Consider the following 19,000-nt stretch of genomic DNA (forward strand, 5'->3'; position numbering starts at 1 on the left):
TGCATTAGCTGTAGATCTGTGTCACCACATGAACAATCTGTAACTCATTCCATTTAATACTGATCTCTGTTACAGGATGGGAGGCTCCAGTTCTACAGCAGCCCCTGTACAGTGCAGCACACAGCAAAGCAGTCAGGCCTCAGCTTGTTCCACAACAAGGGCTGTCGAACGGGAAAGAGATCGTCCACCAGAGAGAACAAGAGCTGATGGTATTCGGCCAAAAGGTGGGAGCAGTTATGGAACCTGTTTTTCAATCCAGTTGTTTATCCACCACCTGCAGATTTTCCTGTAGCACACGCTCTCGTGTTGTTCCTCAGGGCTCTGTCCTTGATCCTCCAATCAACATCTACACGCCCTCTCTTGGCATCATCAGTAGGCATAAGAAATGCTATACGAGAAAAATGCCAAGGTCCATCTACTTCGCCCACAAATGTACGGTCAATTCGCTTTACAGTCTATTCTGTGAAGCGTTTTGAGATGTTGAGAATACTTGAAAATACTTGAGGATTTCCTCAAGCGCTATATCAAATGAAAGGATTATTATTTATTATATTGCTTCACCTTCCACCTTCTTGGTGGTCGAATGCCCATATGTCCTGTATTACCTCTGTACTATATCCCATAATGTTATTTCCTGTGTTTGCAGGAATCAACATTTCCTGCTTCAACAGTCTCCCTTGGAAGCCTATACCACAACTTCACTATTCTCTCTCTGAAATAGTTTTTGCCTACGTTTGTTCTGAATTTAACCCCAAACAATCTCAGGCCATGTCCTCTGTTTTTTTTACCATTCTGGAGAAGTTGCACACGTCTCTTATGATCTACATTCTTTAGCGATTTTGGAAACTTAAAGAAAGCAATCAGTTCGCCTCTCCATATTCTCTTTTCCAGGGTGAACATGGCCAGTTTACTAAGTCGCTCATGATAATGCAGTCCCTCCATTCCCTCAATCATTTTCGTCGCACTACTTTGTATCATCTCCTATTTCTGCAATATCCGTTACAACGACGTCCAGAAATGTATGCATTGCTCTAAGTGTAGTCTTACCAATTGATTCATACACTGACAGGTTTACCACACTATTTCGGCTTGTTATTGATCTTTTGATGCATCCCAACATCGGGTTCGCTTTACTCACTGTCATAGAGCATTATTGGGAGAGCTTAATGTATAGTCAACCAGATCTATGAGGTCCTTTTCATTTACCATATCATTTTCCTTCCATTCAAATACTAGTCGCTTACTGGATTTTCTGTCCCCATGTGAATCACTTCACATTTCTCCACACAGAATCTCACCTGGGACATGGAATATAGCAACAGGAGCAAGCCGTGAAACCCTCTTACACCATTTAATTAGATCTTGGCTGATCTGCACCTCAACTTGTCCTTTCAATTCCAATTTCCTGCTTTCTCTCCATATCACATAATAACATAACCTACCGAAAATCTATCATCCTCACTTTTGAAGGTGTTGCTGGATCCATTTGGTGGAAGAATTCTTGACTGCTTCCATGTTTTGAGTGAAAACATTCTTCCCGATTTCACTCCAAAATGGCCTGGTTCTAATAATAAGTCTATGTCCCTTTCATCTTCTGTTTATCATCTTAAATTACTGAACCAAATCTCCCCTCAATCTTCTAAATGAAAGGAAATACAATCCAGGATGAAGCAGTCTTTCCTCGTAACTTAATCATTTTAGGCCTGATCACATTCTGGTGAACCTGTGCTGCACCCCCTCCAGGGCCAATATATATATATCTTTCCTCTGGTGTGGTGCCCAAAACAGAACACAGTCTCCAGGTAGTGTCTGACTAACTCTCTATACATTGAGGCATCATTTCTTCCCCTTTGTATTCCAGGCCCCTGATATAAAGCCAACATTCCAGTCACCAGTTTGATTAATTTCTGTACCTGGGATCTAGTTTTTGGCAATTTATGGATATGTGCACCCAAACCTCTTTGATGCTCCTCAGTTCCTAATTTCTCCCCATTAAGAAAATATTCTGCTCCTTTTTTCGATCTGCAGTGGTTGACCTCGCACTTTCGTATATTGAACTCCATCTGTCACAATTCCCTTCCCATAGCCCTGAAGAACCCCACTCCCCCGCTCTCTCCTCATAGCCCTGATCAACCGCACTCCCCCACCGCGCTCTCCTCATAGCCCTGAACAGCCCCACTCCCCCGCTCTCTCCCAATAGCCCTGATCAACCCCACTCCCCCACTCTCTAACCATAGCCCAGATCGATCCCACGCTCTCCCAATAGCCCTGATCAATCACACACCCCAACCCGCTCTCTTCTCATAAATGTAAAAAACCCCACTCACCCGCGCTCTCCCAATCGCCCTGATCAACCCCACTCCCCCACTCCCTTCCCATAGCCCTGAAGAACCCCACTCCCCCGCTCTCTCCCAATAGCCCTGATGAATCCCACCCCACCCCGCACTCTTCCCATAGCCCTGAACAACCCCACTCCCCCGCGCTCTCCCAAAAGCCATTATCAATCCCACTCCCCCCTCCCTCTCCACAGCCCTGATCAACCCCATTCCCCCGCTCTTTTCCCGTAGCCCTGAACAACCCCACTCCCCCGCACTCTCCCAAAAGCCATTATCAATCCCACTCCCCCTCCCTCCCCAAAGCCCTGATCAACTGCAGTTTCTCCCTATAGCGCTGCAGCTTGTGCTCCCGAAATAATTATCGACATCTCTCCTAAAATTTGTAATGGATTCGGTTTCCACTCCTTTTCAACACCTTGGGACGTACTCCTGATGTGAAAGGCGCTATACACATGTAATCTAGTTTTCGTTGTTGCTTCAGGCAAGACCTTCCAAATCCTATCAACTCGCTGCTTTTTTAGCTTAAATTTAAAACCTTGGTTTGGGACTCTCCCTACTCCCTCTCAAATCTAATGTCAAATTCAATCATTTTATGATCACTATTTGCAAGATGTTTCCTTACTGTCAGATTGTTAACTAGTTTTGGCTCATTACTCATCACCAAATCCAGTGGCTTGTTAACTTCTCAGATCTGAAACATATTGTTGAAAAAACTATCCTTAATACATTCTAGAAATGTGTTTTATGACTTGAGATGTCCTGCATCAACCAATCAATGTGAAAATTAAAATCTCCCATTAAAACCACATTGTTTCAGCTAAATGCTTCCCTGATCTCCGTATTCATACATTTTTCATTATATCATGACTCTCTGGAGACGTGTAGACTACTTCCAACGTAGTTTTACATTAATAGTTTTTTGCTTAATCCTACACACAGTGTTTACAGGATCTGTTCGCCCTGACTGATATTTCCTTTACACTGCTGTAATAGGGCCTTTTATGAATATTGCTACCTCTCCTCCTGTCCCATTGTACTGCCTTCTAAAGATCTTATGGCCTGGAATATTTAGCTCTGAGTCCTACCCAGAAAATACCAATAGCTAATACATCCTACCCTTCAAGCTGATATTGTGCTTCTAATCGACTTGTTTTATTTCTTACACTACGTGCATTTGTGGAAATAATTCTTATTTGGGTAACTGTCCACGACATGCCTACGTGCCCCGACGATGTTCTTCTCACACTGTTTAACGTGTTATACATTTTTGTGGTAACTTCCTATTAGCTTGTTTCTTCTTGTAGTATTTATGTATTTATCACTATATACATTCTGACTGTTGGTCTCATCATCTCGTTGCTTTATGATTTGGTTATTGATTCCCAAAACAGCCTTACCCCTTTACTGGTTCAAAGCCTTTCCAACAGTCCTTTTGATCCTTCTCGCTGGAACCGGGGTCCCAACCCAGTTAAAGTGTAGCCCATCCCAGAAGCGGAATTCATTCCTCTCCAAGAACTGTTGCCAGTGTCCCATAAACTGGAGCCTCTGCTCCTCACACCACAAATTCATTTCCCTGATCTGTTGACCTCTGCCAATTAGCACATGGCTCGGGTAGCAATGCACAGATTGTCCTTTTTTTAGTTTAACCCCAGCTCTGGATACTCCCTCAGCAAGACCTCTCGCTTCCTCTTCCCTACTTCATTGGTTCCCGCATGGATAACGACAACTGGTTTTTATGCCCTCCCTTTCTACGTTCCTATCCAACTGGAGTCCTGTATCTCAGTGGTTAGAGCACTCGCTTTGCAAGTGAGAGAGACCTGAGCTCAATTCCAGGCAGAGGGCGAAACCTTGAGCAAGTTTCCTTACTGCACACGCCTAATAATAATCCCTCCAAAACCCAAAACAATAATAAATTGGTCATTTTCAATCTACGACTGTTTGTGGGACATTGCTGTGCTCAATTAGCTGCCGCATTCGTCCACAAATATACAGTCAATTCACTTTACATTGTGTTCTGTGAAGCGCTTTTGGACGTCCTCCCGACGTAAACAGCGCTATATCAAATGCAAGGATTATTATTATTATTATTATTATCTGCGTTGAAATATCTCTTACCCTAACAACGGGAAAAAAATAGACCCTCCTGGGCTCTCGATCTGGACTACAGAGGATCCCTTCGATCCTGTTATTTATGACAACAACGTTTCTCTTCTGCTTCTTCCCCGCTTGCCCTGCCTTCTGCTCTATGGTGCGTTGGATTGCATTCAGTACTCCTTCCCCACAGACTTCTCCCTCATCCAATGTAGTAATGATGTTCAATGCTCTCACTGACTTTCACGTCTACCTTATATATTTTCAGATGACGGCAAAACAGCAATCAGACAAATTCTGAAAAGTTACAGTGACTCTGAGCTGCACATGGTGACCTGGTTCTACAGGCAGAGGTTGGAGGTGATGGATGATCTGGTGGAGGACTTGACATCGGTGCTGAGGAAACTACTGAGAGGCAGAGAGTTTGCGGTAGGTTGAGCAACATTAAAATTAACTTGTGTGCCTGGTGAAGCTTCAGAGTGCACAGCCCGTTCTCACATATTACATTGTTCATGGAAATTGATTCCAATCCCGCATTCAAGTGACCTCAATAAACATTTCACAAGATCAGGAGCGAGAATGTGATACAACCATCAATGTCTAATTGTGCAATTCGATTCATCTGCTGACAATATAGACAATTAAAACAAAATGTATACATTTTATAATAATTTCTGCAAAGTGCATTGCGGTGTTTCAGTGATGTGACAAGCTGTAATGTCAAACGGGAGGATTATTATTTGTATATCTAAGCTATCCACGAAATGATGGAAAGCCCTAATATCTTAGAGATTCAGATATCAGCTCGGCTGATTTACAACAGAAGATTGACAAATTGGGCAGATGAGAGAGTTCTCACTCCAAAATCAAAGCATTGAGTAAAGCCGTTCATCTCACAGCAGTGGGGGTGCAATATAATACCTTCGTCTGTTCCTACAGCACAACAGAGAGCTGGCAAACAGAAATCAGAGACAGGAAGCATCAAGATATCTTCTGGATTTAGTGACTGGAGCGAGAAGCCGAGTGCAGCGAGGGATGTGGGAAGCTTTTGTGAAAATGGAGGACAATAAACCACAGCTGAAGACAATCCTGAGAGAGATCCAAGAAAAGGGTAGGAAACTATAAATGGCGGAAGTTTTTCATGAGTGTGTTGGGGGGTGATGGTTGTCGGATTTTGACACATTGGGACACAAGCTGAAATGCAATACTCTCAGATTTGTAGCGATGGCTTGTGGGGAAATGGGCGTGTAATTACCAGGGTATAACTAGTGTCAGGTCAATCCGAGCTGAGGCAGTGTCTGGTTTAAGATCTGGTGAATAACAAATATCGGAGGCATGAAAGTGGCAACAAAGTAAAGGAGTGAGTCAGACAAGGCACCAGACACCAGACATGACCAATGTTTGTGAGTAGCTGGTGGCAAGCTAGCGAGAGGCATCTGTCAAGGAAACAACCATCAATTGCATGGATAAGAACATAAGATGTTGATAAGAACATAAGAAATGATAGATGATAAAAAGACCATGGTCCATCCAGGTCGCCTTTCACCTTCCTCGTGGAAACATGCACATTTGTCCCAAAACTCGCTCCGTACTCTATCCCATCATGTTAGTTCCTAAAAGAAAACGATCTGATCTGTGTTTGAAAGAATCAACATTTCCTGCTTCAACCATCTCCACAGGTTCACCATTCGCCTACTAAATTAGTCATGCGGAGATTCCTTCTGCATTTACCCCTTTCAATCTCAGGTCGTCTCCTCTGATTCTAATATTCTGGACAAGTTGAAGCAGCCTATCATGATCCGTATTGTCTATCCCTTTACAATTTTAAAGACAGCAAATAGATTTTAAATTTTAAATCGCCTGTCAAATTTCTCTTCCAGCGTGAACATGTACAATTTAATTGGTCTCTCCTCATAGTCCAGTCCCTCCATTCCCGCAATTCTGGTTGCCCTGCTCTGTATCTTCTCCCTTTCTCCAACATCCTTGTTGTACTGTGGTGACCGGAAATGTTCACAGAGTCTAATTACAATCTCACAGAGATACATACAGTTGTAGGATTGTCCCACTATTTTGGCTGTTATTGATCTTTTGATACCAATATCTACTTTGCTTTACTCACTTTCACTGAGCATTTTTGGGAGAGCTTCAATTTATTGTCAAACAGAACCCCAGAACAATCGGCTCAGTTCTCGGCTCAAAAGGAAGTAATCATACTTCCACCACCAATGTTTTCATTGCCCCCAGTTCCGCTAACCCTGTGACAAAACCATAACAATTGATCTACATTCAGCAACTTCATATTGAAGGCCATCTCAAAGCAGATCGCACAGTTGAGAGGGAGCCTGAGATAGTACTGTCAACAACAACCACCTGCTCTGAAATATCACGCTCCACGCAGAAGAGCGACTCCACGCAGCTTGGCTCCGAGTTGGGGGTGCGGAGTGGGGGGGGGGGGGGGTGGGGGAGGTGGGTGTAAGTAGGTTTGCGTGGGGTGGCCATAAACGGTCAAAGAGGAAGCGTTTCATGCAGGACTTGAACAAGTGGAGATGGGGAACGTGGAGAGATGTGAAAGATGTGGAGGGATAGGAAGCTTGAAAATATGGATAAACTGGAAATCCACTTGTGGATGTGGAGTAAGTGGAGTCATGCAGGCGTGGGGGGTATAGGCCCAGAGTCTGCTGTGGGAGAGAGCAGGGGCTGCAGATTTGGGGAAAATCCGGAGCTTGTGCAGGTGAAGAGACGAGGAGACCAGGGAGCAAAGTATTGCTGTAATTGGGCCGGATATTGCTGAAGGTGTGAAGGAATGTATCTGGACCCGTGCATCATGGTAGAGATGGGCAATATTGCTGATGTGAGGCAAAGCCAAGCAAAGAACAACAGCAACTTATATTTATATAGCGCCCCCTCATGCAGTGTAGCCTCCCAGAGCACTGAGCAATGGCAGAGCACAACATTGAGCCGGGATCAATGTCACCATAGGTGCGGTCGAAGAAGATGGTCTTCAGGAGTGAGCTGAAGATAAGGAAGGAGGGGGCGAGGGGATAGTGGAAGAAAACTCCAGAGCTTCGGGCGTAGTGGCTGAAAGCACAGCCACCCATGGTGGAACTGAGGACATGGGGGACAAATAGGAGGCCAAACCCGTCAAGCGGAGGCAGCGAGTTGGAGACTAAGCAGATCAATCCACACCGAGCGCGTCGTCACTGTCTCCATAATGTGCAGTTCGCTTCCAGCAGGTAAGCTCAGCAGGAGCTGACGGGAGCCAAGGCAGGAGAGCTGGATCTTGTCGACATTCAAATGGAGAAGTTTACAGTTCAATCTGAACTTGATATCTGACGGCAATTGGTCAAAACACGGTACTGCATCCAGTGTATAGGCTAAAGGGATAGAATTAGGTGACAACCCCCTACACATGGAAGTGGAAAGTATTCCATAATGATATTAATAAACACCCAAAATAAAGGCTTGCTCTTCTGTCAGGCTCGTTTCACAACTAACTGATATTAAACATTTTCAGGTAACAGACTTCCCACTGAGGTATTTCGGGGCTGGTGTGAAGAGAAGGTGCCAGAAGAGCTTAGAGGTAAGTGGATATGGACGACAAAGTCCTTCAGAGACATCAAACTGATATTAAATATGAAAACATTTTGCTTTTAATAAAATCCGTTTCTCCAAGCATGAAACTCACCAAGTGTTTATCATCCTTGCATCTGATATAACGTTGTTCACGTCTTCTCGACATCTTAAAGCACTTTACAGAATATGCTGTAAAGTTAAATGACTGTATATTTGTGGGCGAAATGCGGCAGCCAATTGCGCACAGCAGTGTCCCACAAACAGTCGTGCATTGAAAATGAACAATTTGTTATTTTTTTTTTTCGGAGGGATTATTATTGGGCGTATGGAGTAAGGAAACTCCAAGGTTTCGCCCTGACCTGGCTGGAATTGAACCCAGGTCTTTCGCTTGCCATGTGAGTGCTCTAACCACTGAGCGACAGGACTCCACGACTTGTTTTACAAGACAATTTGGAAATTAAGTGGAAAACAGTGGTTGGGAACTTGCAGGGGATGGGTATGGGCAGCAGAAAAGAGCTGGTGAATGTGGCAGAGTTCAGGAGAGCAAAGAACATAAAAGTATTTGAAAGTCAGACCATGGAAATCCACCAACTGGGGACCTGGAATACGTTGATCCGGGGGAGGATGGGAAACAATTCAGACCATTGGGATGCACAGTAAACTGTGAAATGAAGGCAACTGTATTTAATTTATTTTAATAATGTGAACTATTTCACAAATTAACAAAGTTAAAATTGTATGTGTAAATAGCAAAGGAGGGAATAGAGGGGTCCAGAGGTGACTGTTGATGGGGTATATGGACGGGGGCGGCTTGTGTACAATATGAACACTCTGAAGGACTGGTTGGAGTGAATAAAATGTTTCAGTATTGTACATTCTCTTGTGCAAGCGAGAGAACCTGGGGTTCAATTCATGGTCAGGGTGAAACCTAAGGCAAGTTTCCCTTCTCCACAAGTCTCTTTTTACCCAACAGTAAGTGAACGCATTTGTCAGTCGATTCAGGATTGCATTCCAGGGATAATAATCCCTTCAAAATCAAACATTAATTTGGTCAATCAATCAACGGCTGTTTGTGGGACAATGCTGTCACAAATCGCTGAAGCCTTTTGCCCACAAAATATACAGTCACTATATTTTGCAGTATATCCTGTGAATCGCTTTGCGATGTCTCGAAGAAGTGGTAAGGAAACATAACAAATGTAAGGATTACTATTACTTTTTGTGTGTGTATGTATGAGTGTGAATGCACGTATCAATTGAAATATATACGCTTGTTTTACTGGGTTATTGTAATAAATGTGCGGCAATACTGAAGGGATCTGATGTTCAATTTTAAGACGTTCAGAAACAGCACAAAGTATTTCTCCGCTCCCAGAATGAGAAGCTGTCAGTAAACACCCTGCGAGGACGGGAGAAGACCAAGACATTTCTGCTGTCTGACCGCTACACAGAATTAATAGTCACTTCATCTCCCCGTGAGCGGAGGCTGGTGGAGCATGAACTGGTGGCGAGAGGCAGAGAACATGAGGAGTGGCAAGAGAAGAATGTCAGGAAGGAGATGAAGAAAATACAACCGGATGAGCTGTTCGGAACTACATTCGGAACAACCGTCCTGAGTGGAATCGCAGGGATTGGGAAAACCACGATGGTGCAGAACATTCTGTATCGCTGGGCCACAGGGAAGATCTATCCACAGATCCACTTTGTCTTTCATTTCAAATTCCGTGACCTGAACCTGATAAAAGGGGAAATCAGCCTGAAAACCATGGTCCTGGAATCATATCCTTATCTTCAGGATGTTCTGGACAAGATCTGGGAGAAGCCGGAACATTTGCTGTTTGTGTTTGATGGTTTGGACGAGTTCAAGGACAGGATTGAGTTCACAGACAGTGACAGAAACCCAGTACCTCGGGTCAGCTGCCCGGGGCCGGAAGGCCTCTGTCCCGTGGCTGACATTGTGCGCTCTCTGGTACATCAGGAAGTACTGAAAGGCTGTTCAGTGCTGATCACAAGCCGCCCAACTGCCTGGAGTCTTTAGATCACATCCACACCAACCTCTGGGCGGAAATCCTGGGATTCTTCGCTGAGGGAAGGGAAGATTACATCAGACGCTTCTTTCCAGATGAGAAGATTGCAGCTGAAGTGCTGAGATATGTGAAGGAAAATGACATCCTCCACACCATGTGCTTCAACCCTTCCTACTGCTGGATCCTCTGCTGCACATTAGAGCCAATCTTCAAACATCCACAGCACAAACAGCCTCCACCCAAAACCATCACACAGCTGTACTCCAGTTACATTTACAACATCCTGAAGAACCATCCCCGAGCTACTGAGAGCCCTCGGGAGGTGATGCTGAGAGCCGGGGAGATGGCCTATGAGGGGGTCTGTAACAGGACCATTGTGTTCGATGATGACCATTTCTCTCACCATCAGCTTGAACCCTCAACCTTCATCTCAGGGTTTATGATGGAGATTCTGGAGAAGGATGATGGTGGGAGACGAGTTGTGTACACATTCCCTCACCTCACCGTCCAGGAGTTTGTGGCTGCTCTCGCTCAGTACCTGACTCCCGTCCGCATGAACCTGAAGAATCTGCTTCGACAGATTCAGAAGAGGAACGACGGGCGCTTTGAGATCTTCCTGCGGTTTGTTGTGGGTCTCTCGTGGCCACACACAGCCCGGCAGCTGGAGGAGATCCTGGGGCCGTTACCTAACGCGTCAGTCTGTGAAGCCATCTCCTGGCTGAAGGTCAATGTTGAGGCGGCGATTAAACAGTCAGGGAGTAAAGATGGTAAAAGGAAGCTGCTGAACATGATGTACTATCTGTTTGAGTCTCAGAACAACACTCTGGCCCAGGTCACACTCGGAGCTGTGGAGACACTGAACTTCAGTCGGTTCAGATTGAACCCTCTGGACTGTGCTGTGCTGTCTCATGTGTTACAGCTCTGTGACACCATAGAAAACCTCGATCTCAACCACTGTAACATTGGAGCTGAAGGGATCCAGCGTCTGGTGCCCGCACTGCACAAGTGCCGACAGCTCAGGTTTGTCCTTATTGATGGTTTCAGTCAGAAACCTGGAGAATATCAGCCAGTGAGTGAGGTGTGTGAGTGCTCGGGTAATATATTGACATATAGGCAGTCTGTCTCACTGGGGGAGAATTCCCAACACAATTTGGCTATAACTGATCCTCAATATTAAAGCCCTGACTCGTGAGCACAGGCCGAGACCTTACTGAGAATGTTGAGAGCCATCAGCTGTGACCTGAATCATCTCTGTGTCTCCTCCTGTCCCAGTCATTCAATCCCTGTCCACTTTGCTCCCCACAGTCTGTCCTCACACTATATACAACACAATAGCTGGTCTCAGCCCCTCACAGACTCCACTCCATTTACAGCTGATGAAGCAACATTTAAAATGGCTTATATTAAAACAAGACACTGCAGCCTATATCTGACTGCACTGCCACATTTGCTGCCTCACAGCTCAGCTCTACAGTTAGAGTGAATTGTTGCTGGTGTAGATTATCTGTGTAAATCCTCACAGCTTATTCGTGCAATTGATATAATTGAGTTCAGAGTTTACATTCTCTCTATAAATCAACAACAACTTATATTAATATAGAGTCCTTCACGTGGGTCAGAGTGTCAGTGTGTTTAACTGCCCCAATCCTCAGCCCTGCAGATGGTATAATTCAGACCAGGGGGTGTATCTCTATATTAATAATAATAATAATAATAATCCTTGCATTTGATATAGGGCTTTTCACGTCGGGACGATGTCCCAAAGCGCTTCACAGAACACACTGTAAATTGAATTGACTGTATATTTGTGGGCGAATACGGCAGCCAATTGCGCACAACAGTGTCCCGCAAACAGTCGTAGATTGAAAATGGCCAATTTATTATTGTTTTTTTTTTTTGGAGGGATTATTATTAGGCATGTGGAGTAAGGAAACATGCCCAAGGTTTCGCCCTGCCGGGAATTGAACCCAAGTCACTCGCTTGCAAAGCGAGTGCTCTAACCACTGAGCTACAGGCCTCCACAATATACAATTGAGTAATATAATTTTTGTAATATAATATAAATATAACTAATATAATTGAGTTCAGAGTTTATATTCTCTCTATAAATCAACAACTTATACAGTCTTGAGTCCTTCACATGGGTCAGACTGTCAGTGTGTTTAACTGCTCCAATCCTCAGAGCTCAGCCCTGCAGATGGTATAATTCAGACCAGGGGCTGTATCTCTATATTGTGGTGACAGCTGCTGGAAGCCTTTACCTGGAACTGAGATAGTGACAACATCTTCATATATCCAGGGCTTGGAATGCACCTTGACTGGTTTGTACAGAGATCAGCAGATGCTGCTTAATTTCCGCACCAACATCTGGTTCCCCCATGGCTCAATGGGATGGGACATGTGCCCGAACAGTGGGCAGGGAGATGGTGGCAATGCTCTCACACACGAAATATTGAGCTGTGCTGCACTGAGGATGGAGGCAAGGAAGGAGAGAGAGAAAGTTGGGAATGCAATTTGGGAGAGAAAGGAGGGAGAGTAATAAGGGAGGAGTGGGAGGGCGTGTAAGAGGGAGAGAGTCGGAGGGAGAGAAAGTAAGGAAGGAAGTGAGTGGGAGGAGAGCTTGAGAGTAAGGATGTAGACGAAGGAAGGAGAGGAAGGAGTGTATGAGACAAAGTAGGGAGAAAGAGGGAGGATGGTGGGAAAGGAAGAAGGGAGGGAGAGGAGAGAGTGATGGAGGGACGGAAAGAGGAAGGGAGTGGGGGTGGTGAAGTTGGAATGACTGAAATGATTGCGGAGCGGGAATAATTCTCTCCCCACCTCAACCCCATGATGCTGGAGCATCCTACCTAATCCTGAGACGTTTAACGCACTCGGGTCAATGATTCCATCTATTTTTCCAACTGGCTTTAGCTCACGAATGGAAAAAAATTGTGGAACAATCATGTCCTGAGTTACTTTTCCGTTGGTATCTTTACAATCAAAACCTCTGCAAATACCTCACCCAGAATCAAGTCTACCCAACATCAGCCCTGAGTTAGCCTGTGTCTGCTCACACACTGCAGTCTGAGCCCTGTAGCTCAGTGGTTAGAGCCCTCGCTAGCGAGAGGGCCTGGGAGTGATTCCTGGCAGAGCAAATCCTTGCGGATGTTTCCTTACTCCAGTCGTGTCTGTTTGCCTCACATTCAGTCACAATCCGGTTATTAGTCGATTTGCGGATCGTCACAATCCGGTTGTTAGACGATTTGCAGATTTGCAGGGTTAATAATTCCTTCAAATAAATATTTCTTGAGAGATTATGAGTATGATTAAGAGATCGAGGGGCACTGAGTGAGACAGACGGACAGAGATACACAGAGACAAAAAGAGAAACGGAGATAAGAGAGATTGAACGAGAGAATGATAGAGCGAGAGCTGAAGACAGAGACTGATAGAGAGTGAAACGTAGAGATCGAGATTTAATAACAACAATAATAACACTCCGTGCATTTGATACAGCGCTTTTGACGTCTTCTGGACGTCCCAAAGCGTTTCACAGAATATACTGTAAAGTGAATTGAGTGTATATTTGTGGGCGAACGTGGCAGCCAATTGCGTACAGCAATATCCCACAAACAGTCGTAGATTGAAAATTACCAATTTATTATTGTTTTTGTTTTTTTGGAGGGATTATGATTAGGCGTGTGGAGTAAGGAAACTTGCCCCAAATTTCGCCCTGCCCTGCCTGGAATTGAACTCAGGTCTCTCAGTTGCAAAATGCTCTAAGCACTGAGCTACATACACCACGAGTGTAGTGCCTGTGTTTCATGGGAGAGATAGAGAGAATGGCAGACAGAGAAAGAGCAAGAAAGCGTGACTGAGAGAGAGAGAGAGCCTGGGAGAGATTATGAATGAACATATATTATAAAGTATAGTGACTGTGTGTTCTGTGGAGGATGAGATTCAGAGAGAGAGAAAGACAGTGGGAGATACAGAGAGAGAGACATTGAGCGACTGAGAGAGAATGGGAGAGACGATGAAATAGAGAGTGACTACGAAACAGAGAGGGAGAGAGAGCGACAGAAAATAAGAATGAGAGAGGGACAGAGAGACTGTGAGAGAAAATAGTTTAATGTGCATTGACTGTGTATTTTTTTGGATTAACGGAGAGAGCCTGAGAGCGAGAGAGAAATAGCGCGAGAGAGAGAACGGGAGAAACTGCGGGAGAGATAGAGAAAGAGATTCCGAGAGAGACTGAGAGAGAAAGTGATAGACACAGAGAGAGAGATAGAGACTGAGCGAGAGCCTCAGAGAGCCCAAGAGGAAGAGATAGCGAGGCAGAGTCTTGCTGTGTGTGTGTGTGTGTGTTTTTGAGAGAGAGAGACTGAGAGAAATAGAGAAGGAGAGAGAGGGAGAGAAAGAGACTTTTTGATAGAGAATATATTATATATTGACTTTGTGACTTTGTGTTTCGTGGGAGACAGAGAGACATTGAGAGAGAGAGAGAGAGAGAGGGAGAGAGACTGAGGTAGGTAGAGAGACTGTGAGGCCGAATGAGACTGAGAAATACCCAGAGAAAATATTCTACATAGTGGATGTGACTGTGTTTTTAAGAGCGAGAGAGAGACTGAGAGAGACTGATAGATACGGAGACATATAGAGAGAGGGACAGTCAGAGACAGAAAGAGAAGCAGAGAGAGAGAGAGACGTTCAGAGAAAATAAATTATGAAGTGTAGTGACTGCTTTGTGGGGGATGTGGAGCGAGAGACTGTGAGAAATAGAGAGAAAATGAGAGAGAGAGACAAGGAGAGAGAGTGAATAACTGTGTGAGAGACAGACAGGCCGACATTTAGAAAGAGAGACTGAGAGAGAGAGAGAGGTATACTGAGAGAAAGAGATTCTGAGAGAGGCTCGGAGTGGAACTATATTTTAAAGTATACTTACTTTGTGATTTGTGGGAAAGATAGAGAGAGAAGAGAGAGAGAGAGAGTACGGGACTGAGAGAGAACCTGAGAGAGAAAGTGAGGGACAGATTGAGTGATAGACTGAGAGAAAGGCTGATAGAGACTGAGAGAGCGAGAGTGTGACTGACTGAGAGACAGATTGGGAGAAAGAAAGAATGAGAGAGAGAGAGAGAGAGAGAGAGAGAGAGACTGCGAGAGAGAGAGATTGAGAGAGATCGATTGCAAGACAGAGAGAGTGACTGAGAGAGATAGGATGGGAGACTCTGTTAGAGAAGAGTGTGTGAGAGAATATATTACCAAATATGCTGACTGCGGAATTTGGGTGAGAGACTGAGAGAGAGACAGAGAAAGAGAGAGAGAGCGAGGTTCGGAGACAGAGACAGAGACTGCGATTGAGATTGATAGAGAGAGACGGAGAGCGAGAGAGAGACTGTGAGGGACAGAAACAGTTTGCGTGAGTGCACATGTGCGGGTGTGTCTGTCCCTGGTCATACGGTGTATGTTTGTTTTGAATGCGTGTGTACATGTGTGTCTGTTTGCGGGTTGTATGTGTGTATGTGTTTTGTGTGTGTGTGCACTCCTGTAACCTGTCCTTCTCAGCTATGCATGATGTTGGGACTTCCTCCCTAATCCTGAGACGTTTAATTCACTCGGGTCAATGATTGCATTCATATTCCCAAACGGTTTTAGCTCCCGGACGGATTCTTTTAGTGGAGATATCATGTCCTGAGGTACTGTTTTGTTGGTATCTTTGCAGCCAAAACGTCTGTGCAAAACTCTCCCCCAGAAAAAAGTCTACACAGCCTTAGCCCTGAGTTACCCTGTGTCTGCTCACACGCTGCAGTCTGAGCCCTGTAGCTCAGTGGTTAGAGCCCTCGCCTCGCTAGCGAGAGGGCCTGGGGGTGATTCCTGGCAGAGCAAAACCTTACGGATGTTTCCTTACTCCATTCCTGTCTGTTTGCCTCACAGTCAGTCACAATCCGGTTGTTATACAATTTGCAAATCGCGTCAATAATCCCTTGAGATTAAGAGACAGAGGTGGCCTGAGAGAGATGGACGGAAAGAGACAGAGATGGAAAGAGAGACTGAGTGAGAGAAAGACAGAGTGATAGACGGATAGAGAAAAAGAGACTGAGAGACTAGGAGAGAAGAAATATAACGTGTGAGAGGGTTTTTTTGTAAGAGGAATTAAGCGACAGAAAGAGAAAGAGAGAACGTGAGAGACAGATAGTGAAGAGAGACTGAGTGAGAGGCAGATAGAGTGAGAGACGAAGACAGAGAATGATAGAAAGTGAAACGTGGAGAGTGAGACTGAGAGAGACTGAGTTAGGAGAAAGAGGGAGTGAAAGAGAATCAGCGAGAGACTGAGAGAAAGAAAGTAAGAGAGAGATTGAGAAAGAAACAGACTGAGAGAAAGACAGACAGAGTGAGAGAGAATAGCGTGGATGAAATATAACATGTCGTGACTGTGTGTTTTGTGGGAGAGACTAAGAGATAGAGACTGAGAGGGAACGAGAGACAGAGAGAGACACAGAGAGAGACTGAGACAAAAAATATATATTATAACGAATAGTGACTGTGTCTTGTGGGAGAGCCAGAGCAAGTGACTGAGAGAGAGAGATAGAGACTGATACAGAAACTGACAAAGAGAGAGAGAGAGAGACAGTCAGAGAGAAAGACAGAGACAGAACGAGTGACTGAATGAGGGAAAGAAAAGTGCGCGAGACACAGAAAGAGAATGAGAGAAAGAAAAACGTAGAGAGAGAGAGACTGGAGAGATATTATAATGTGTAGTGACACTGTGTTTTGTGAGTGACAGAGACTGTTACTGCGAGAGCGAGAAAGAGCCAGAGCGAGAGAGAGAGAGAGAAACAGAGAGAGAGTCAGTGAGAGAGACTGACAAAGAGAGAGAAAGAGAGAGAGAAAAAGAGGGGCCGAAAGAAAGGAGGAGGGAGAAGAGAGTCTCTGAGAGAGACTGAGAGACAAGGAGAGAGAGAGAGAGTCTGAGAGACACAGAGAGAGAGAGACAGAGAGACTAAGCGAGATAGACTGAGCGATAAAGGCTGAGAGACTGAGAGAGATGCAGAGGCAGAGATTGAGAGACGATGAAAGAGAGAGACCCAGAGAGAGACAGAGAAAGAGATTGAGTGAGTGCGACTGAGAGAGATATTAAGGGAGAGAAAGAGAGAGAGACTGAAAGACTGAGTGAGACAGAAACAGAAAGAGTCCTGTAGCTCAGTGGTTAGAGCACTCGCTTTGCAAGCAAGAGACCTGATTTCAATTCCAGGCAGTGGGCGAAACCTCGGGCAAGTTTCCTTACTCCACACAGAGCCTAATAATAATCCCTCCAAAACCAAAAACAATACTAAATTGGTCATTTTCAATCTACGACTGTTTGTGGGACATTGTTGTGCGCAATTGGCTGCCGTGTTCGCCCACAAATAACAGAGAAAGAGAGAAAGACGGTGAAATAGAATATATTATCAAACGTCGTGACTGTTTTGAGGGAGAGACAGAGAGAGAATCAGAGTGAGAGAGAGAGAGACTGTGATGTGTGTGTGAGCACATGTGTGTGACCCTGGTCCCAGCGCCTTGGGACTTGCTCCCCACGTGAAAGGCTCCTGTATATACATGTCAATGTGTATTGTGTTGTTACACCATATTCCCTTTGTTTGTGTCTCTGTGTCCAGGCTGGGGGGCAATAATCTGGCAGATTGTGGAGTGAAGCGACTGTGTGAGGCTCTGAAGAACCCGGAGTGTAAAATACAGAATCTGTGGTAAGTAACGCACTGTGTCTCCAGAGTCTGAATGCCTCCAATATCTCAATGTGTTTATTGTGACTGTCTGATCAGTGCGGCTGAATATTGTGACAGGAATCGGTGTGACAGTGTGAGGCCACAAGACATCGTTTACATCAAACTCTCAACATGGATTAATGTGTGTGTGTGTGTGAGTCACTCTGTCTGTGTGTGTGTGTGTCTGTGTGTGTGTGTGTCTGTTGTTAAACATTTGCATCTATCTCCAACAACTTTACAATGATCCGATTCCAGTTTACCAATAGGTTGAGTTCAGTCACTATATTCAGCTCAAAACAGCAGAAAATACACAAATTAATGAAACAATATAATAATACACAAGACACAAAATGGTACCGACCGGATTCCTCTTACAGCACTGGTCGTGTCCCGCACTGCTCCGCTCCCGTTTCCGATAGATATCTAACACACCTTTGTTTAAAGACACCTTAATAACTCCAGACAAAGTTGTCCTTTTTTAAAGAAAAACAACTCCTTGTACGGTTATATTCATAATATGTTTCAATTCTCCCTGTAACCACATGTTATTCTTTCCTGATCAGTCCCTCCGTCCAGTGTGTATGTGTGAACAGACTTTCTGTGTCCTTGTACGTCCTGTCCTTATCTTGACATTGTTTTGGATTCTGTCTTCAGTCACTGAGGTTTGCAGCCTTTGTGCTTCTATTTTATATTAAAATACGCGTTAACATTAACCCATGGCAACAACTGTTTTATATTCTTAAACACACTTTAACATCAACCTGTGACTACACTGTGTGTGTGTATTTGTGTGTGTGTCTGTGCATGTGTTTGTGAATTTGTCTGTATGTGTGCCTTGTGTGTTTCTGTTTGCGTGTCTGTGTGTATGTGTGCGTGTGTCTGTATATGTGTGTCTACGTGTTTCTGTGAGGGTTTGTGGGAGTGTATGTGTGTCTGTGTGTGTGCGTTTCTTTGTGTGTGTGTTTGTGTGTCTCTGTGTTTCTGTGTGTGTGCGTGTGTGACTGTGTGTGTGTGTTTCGTTTTATTGTCAGTGCCATTGCTTGTGTGTTGGTGTGTGTATGTTTGTGTATATGTGTGTCTTTGTGATTGTGTGTGCGTTTGTCAGTGTGTGTTGTGTGTGTGTCAGCGCCTTGGGACGATCTCCCGTCGTGAAAGGCGCCATACAGATGTAATCTTGTCGTTGTTGCTATTGTTGTTGTTGTGTGTTTTTGTGTATGTTCCTGTGAGTGTGTGCGAT

General features: G+C 44.7%; 1 protein-coding gene across 1 annotated transcript in view; it reads left to right on the forward strand.

Moving 5' to 3' along the window:
* The window catches only part of LOC103172548 (NACHT, LRR and PYD domains-containing protein 12-like), a gene marked incomplete at its 3' end in the record, with an annotated part of 64,465 nt that extends 46,734 nt beyond the window's left edge, over positions 1 to 17,731 (forward strand). The window contains 4 exon segments of the mRNA XM_042345849.1: positions 7,942 to 8,007; positions 9,338 to 10,048; positions 10,051 to 11,047; positions 17,659 to 17,731. Coding sequence (XP_042201783.1) covers positions 7,942 to 8,007; positions 9,338 to 10,048; positions 10,051 to 11,047; positions 17,659 to 17,731 — 1,847 coding nt within the window.
* Positions 17,732 to 19,000: the final 1,269 nt, after the last annotated feature.

The sequence above is a fragment of the Callorhinchus milii genome, unplaced genomic scaffold, assembly GCF_018977255.1.
Source record: "Callorhinchus milii isolate IMCB2004 unplaced genomic scaffold, IMCB_Cmil_1.0 Scaffold116, whole genome shotgun sequence".
NCBI classification, from domain to species: domain Eukaryota; kingdom Metazoa; phylum Chordata; class Chondrichthyes; order Chimaeriformes; family Callorhinchidae; genus Callorhinchus; species Callorhinchus milii.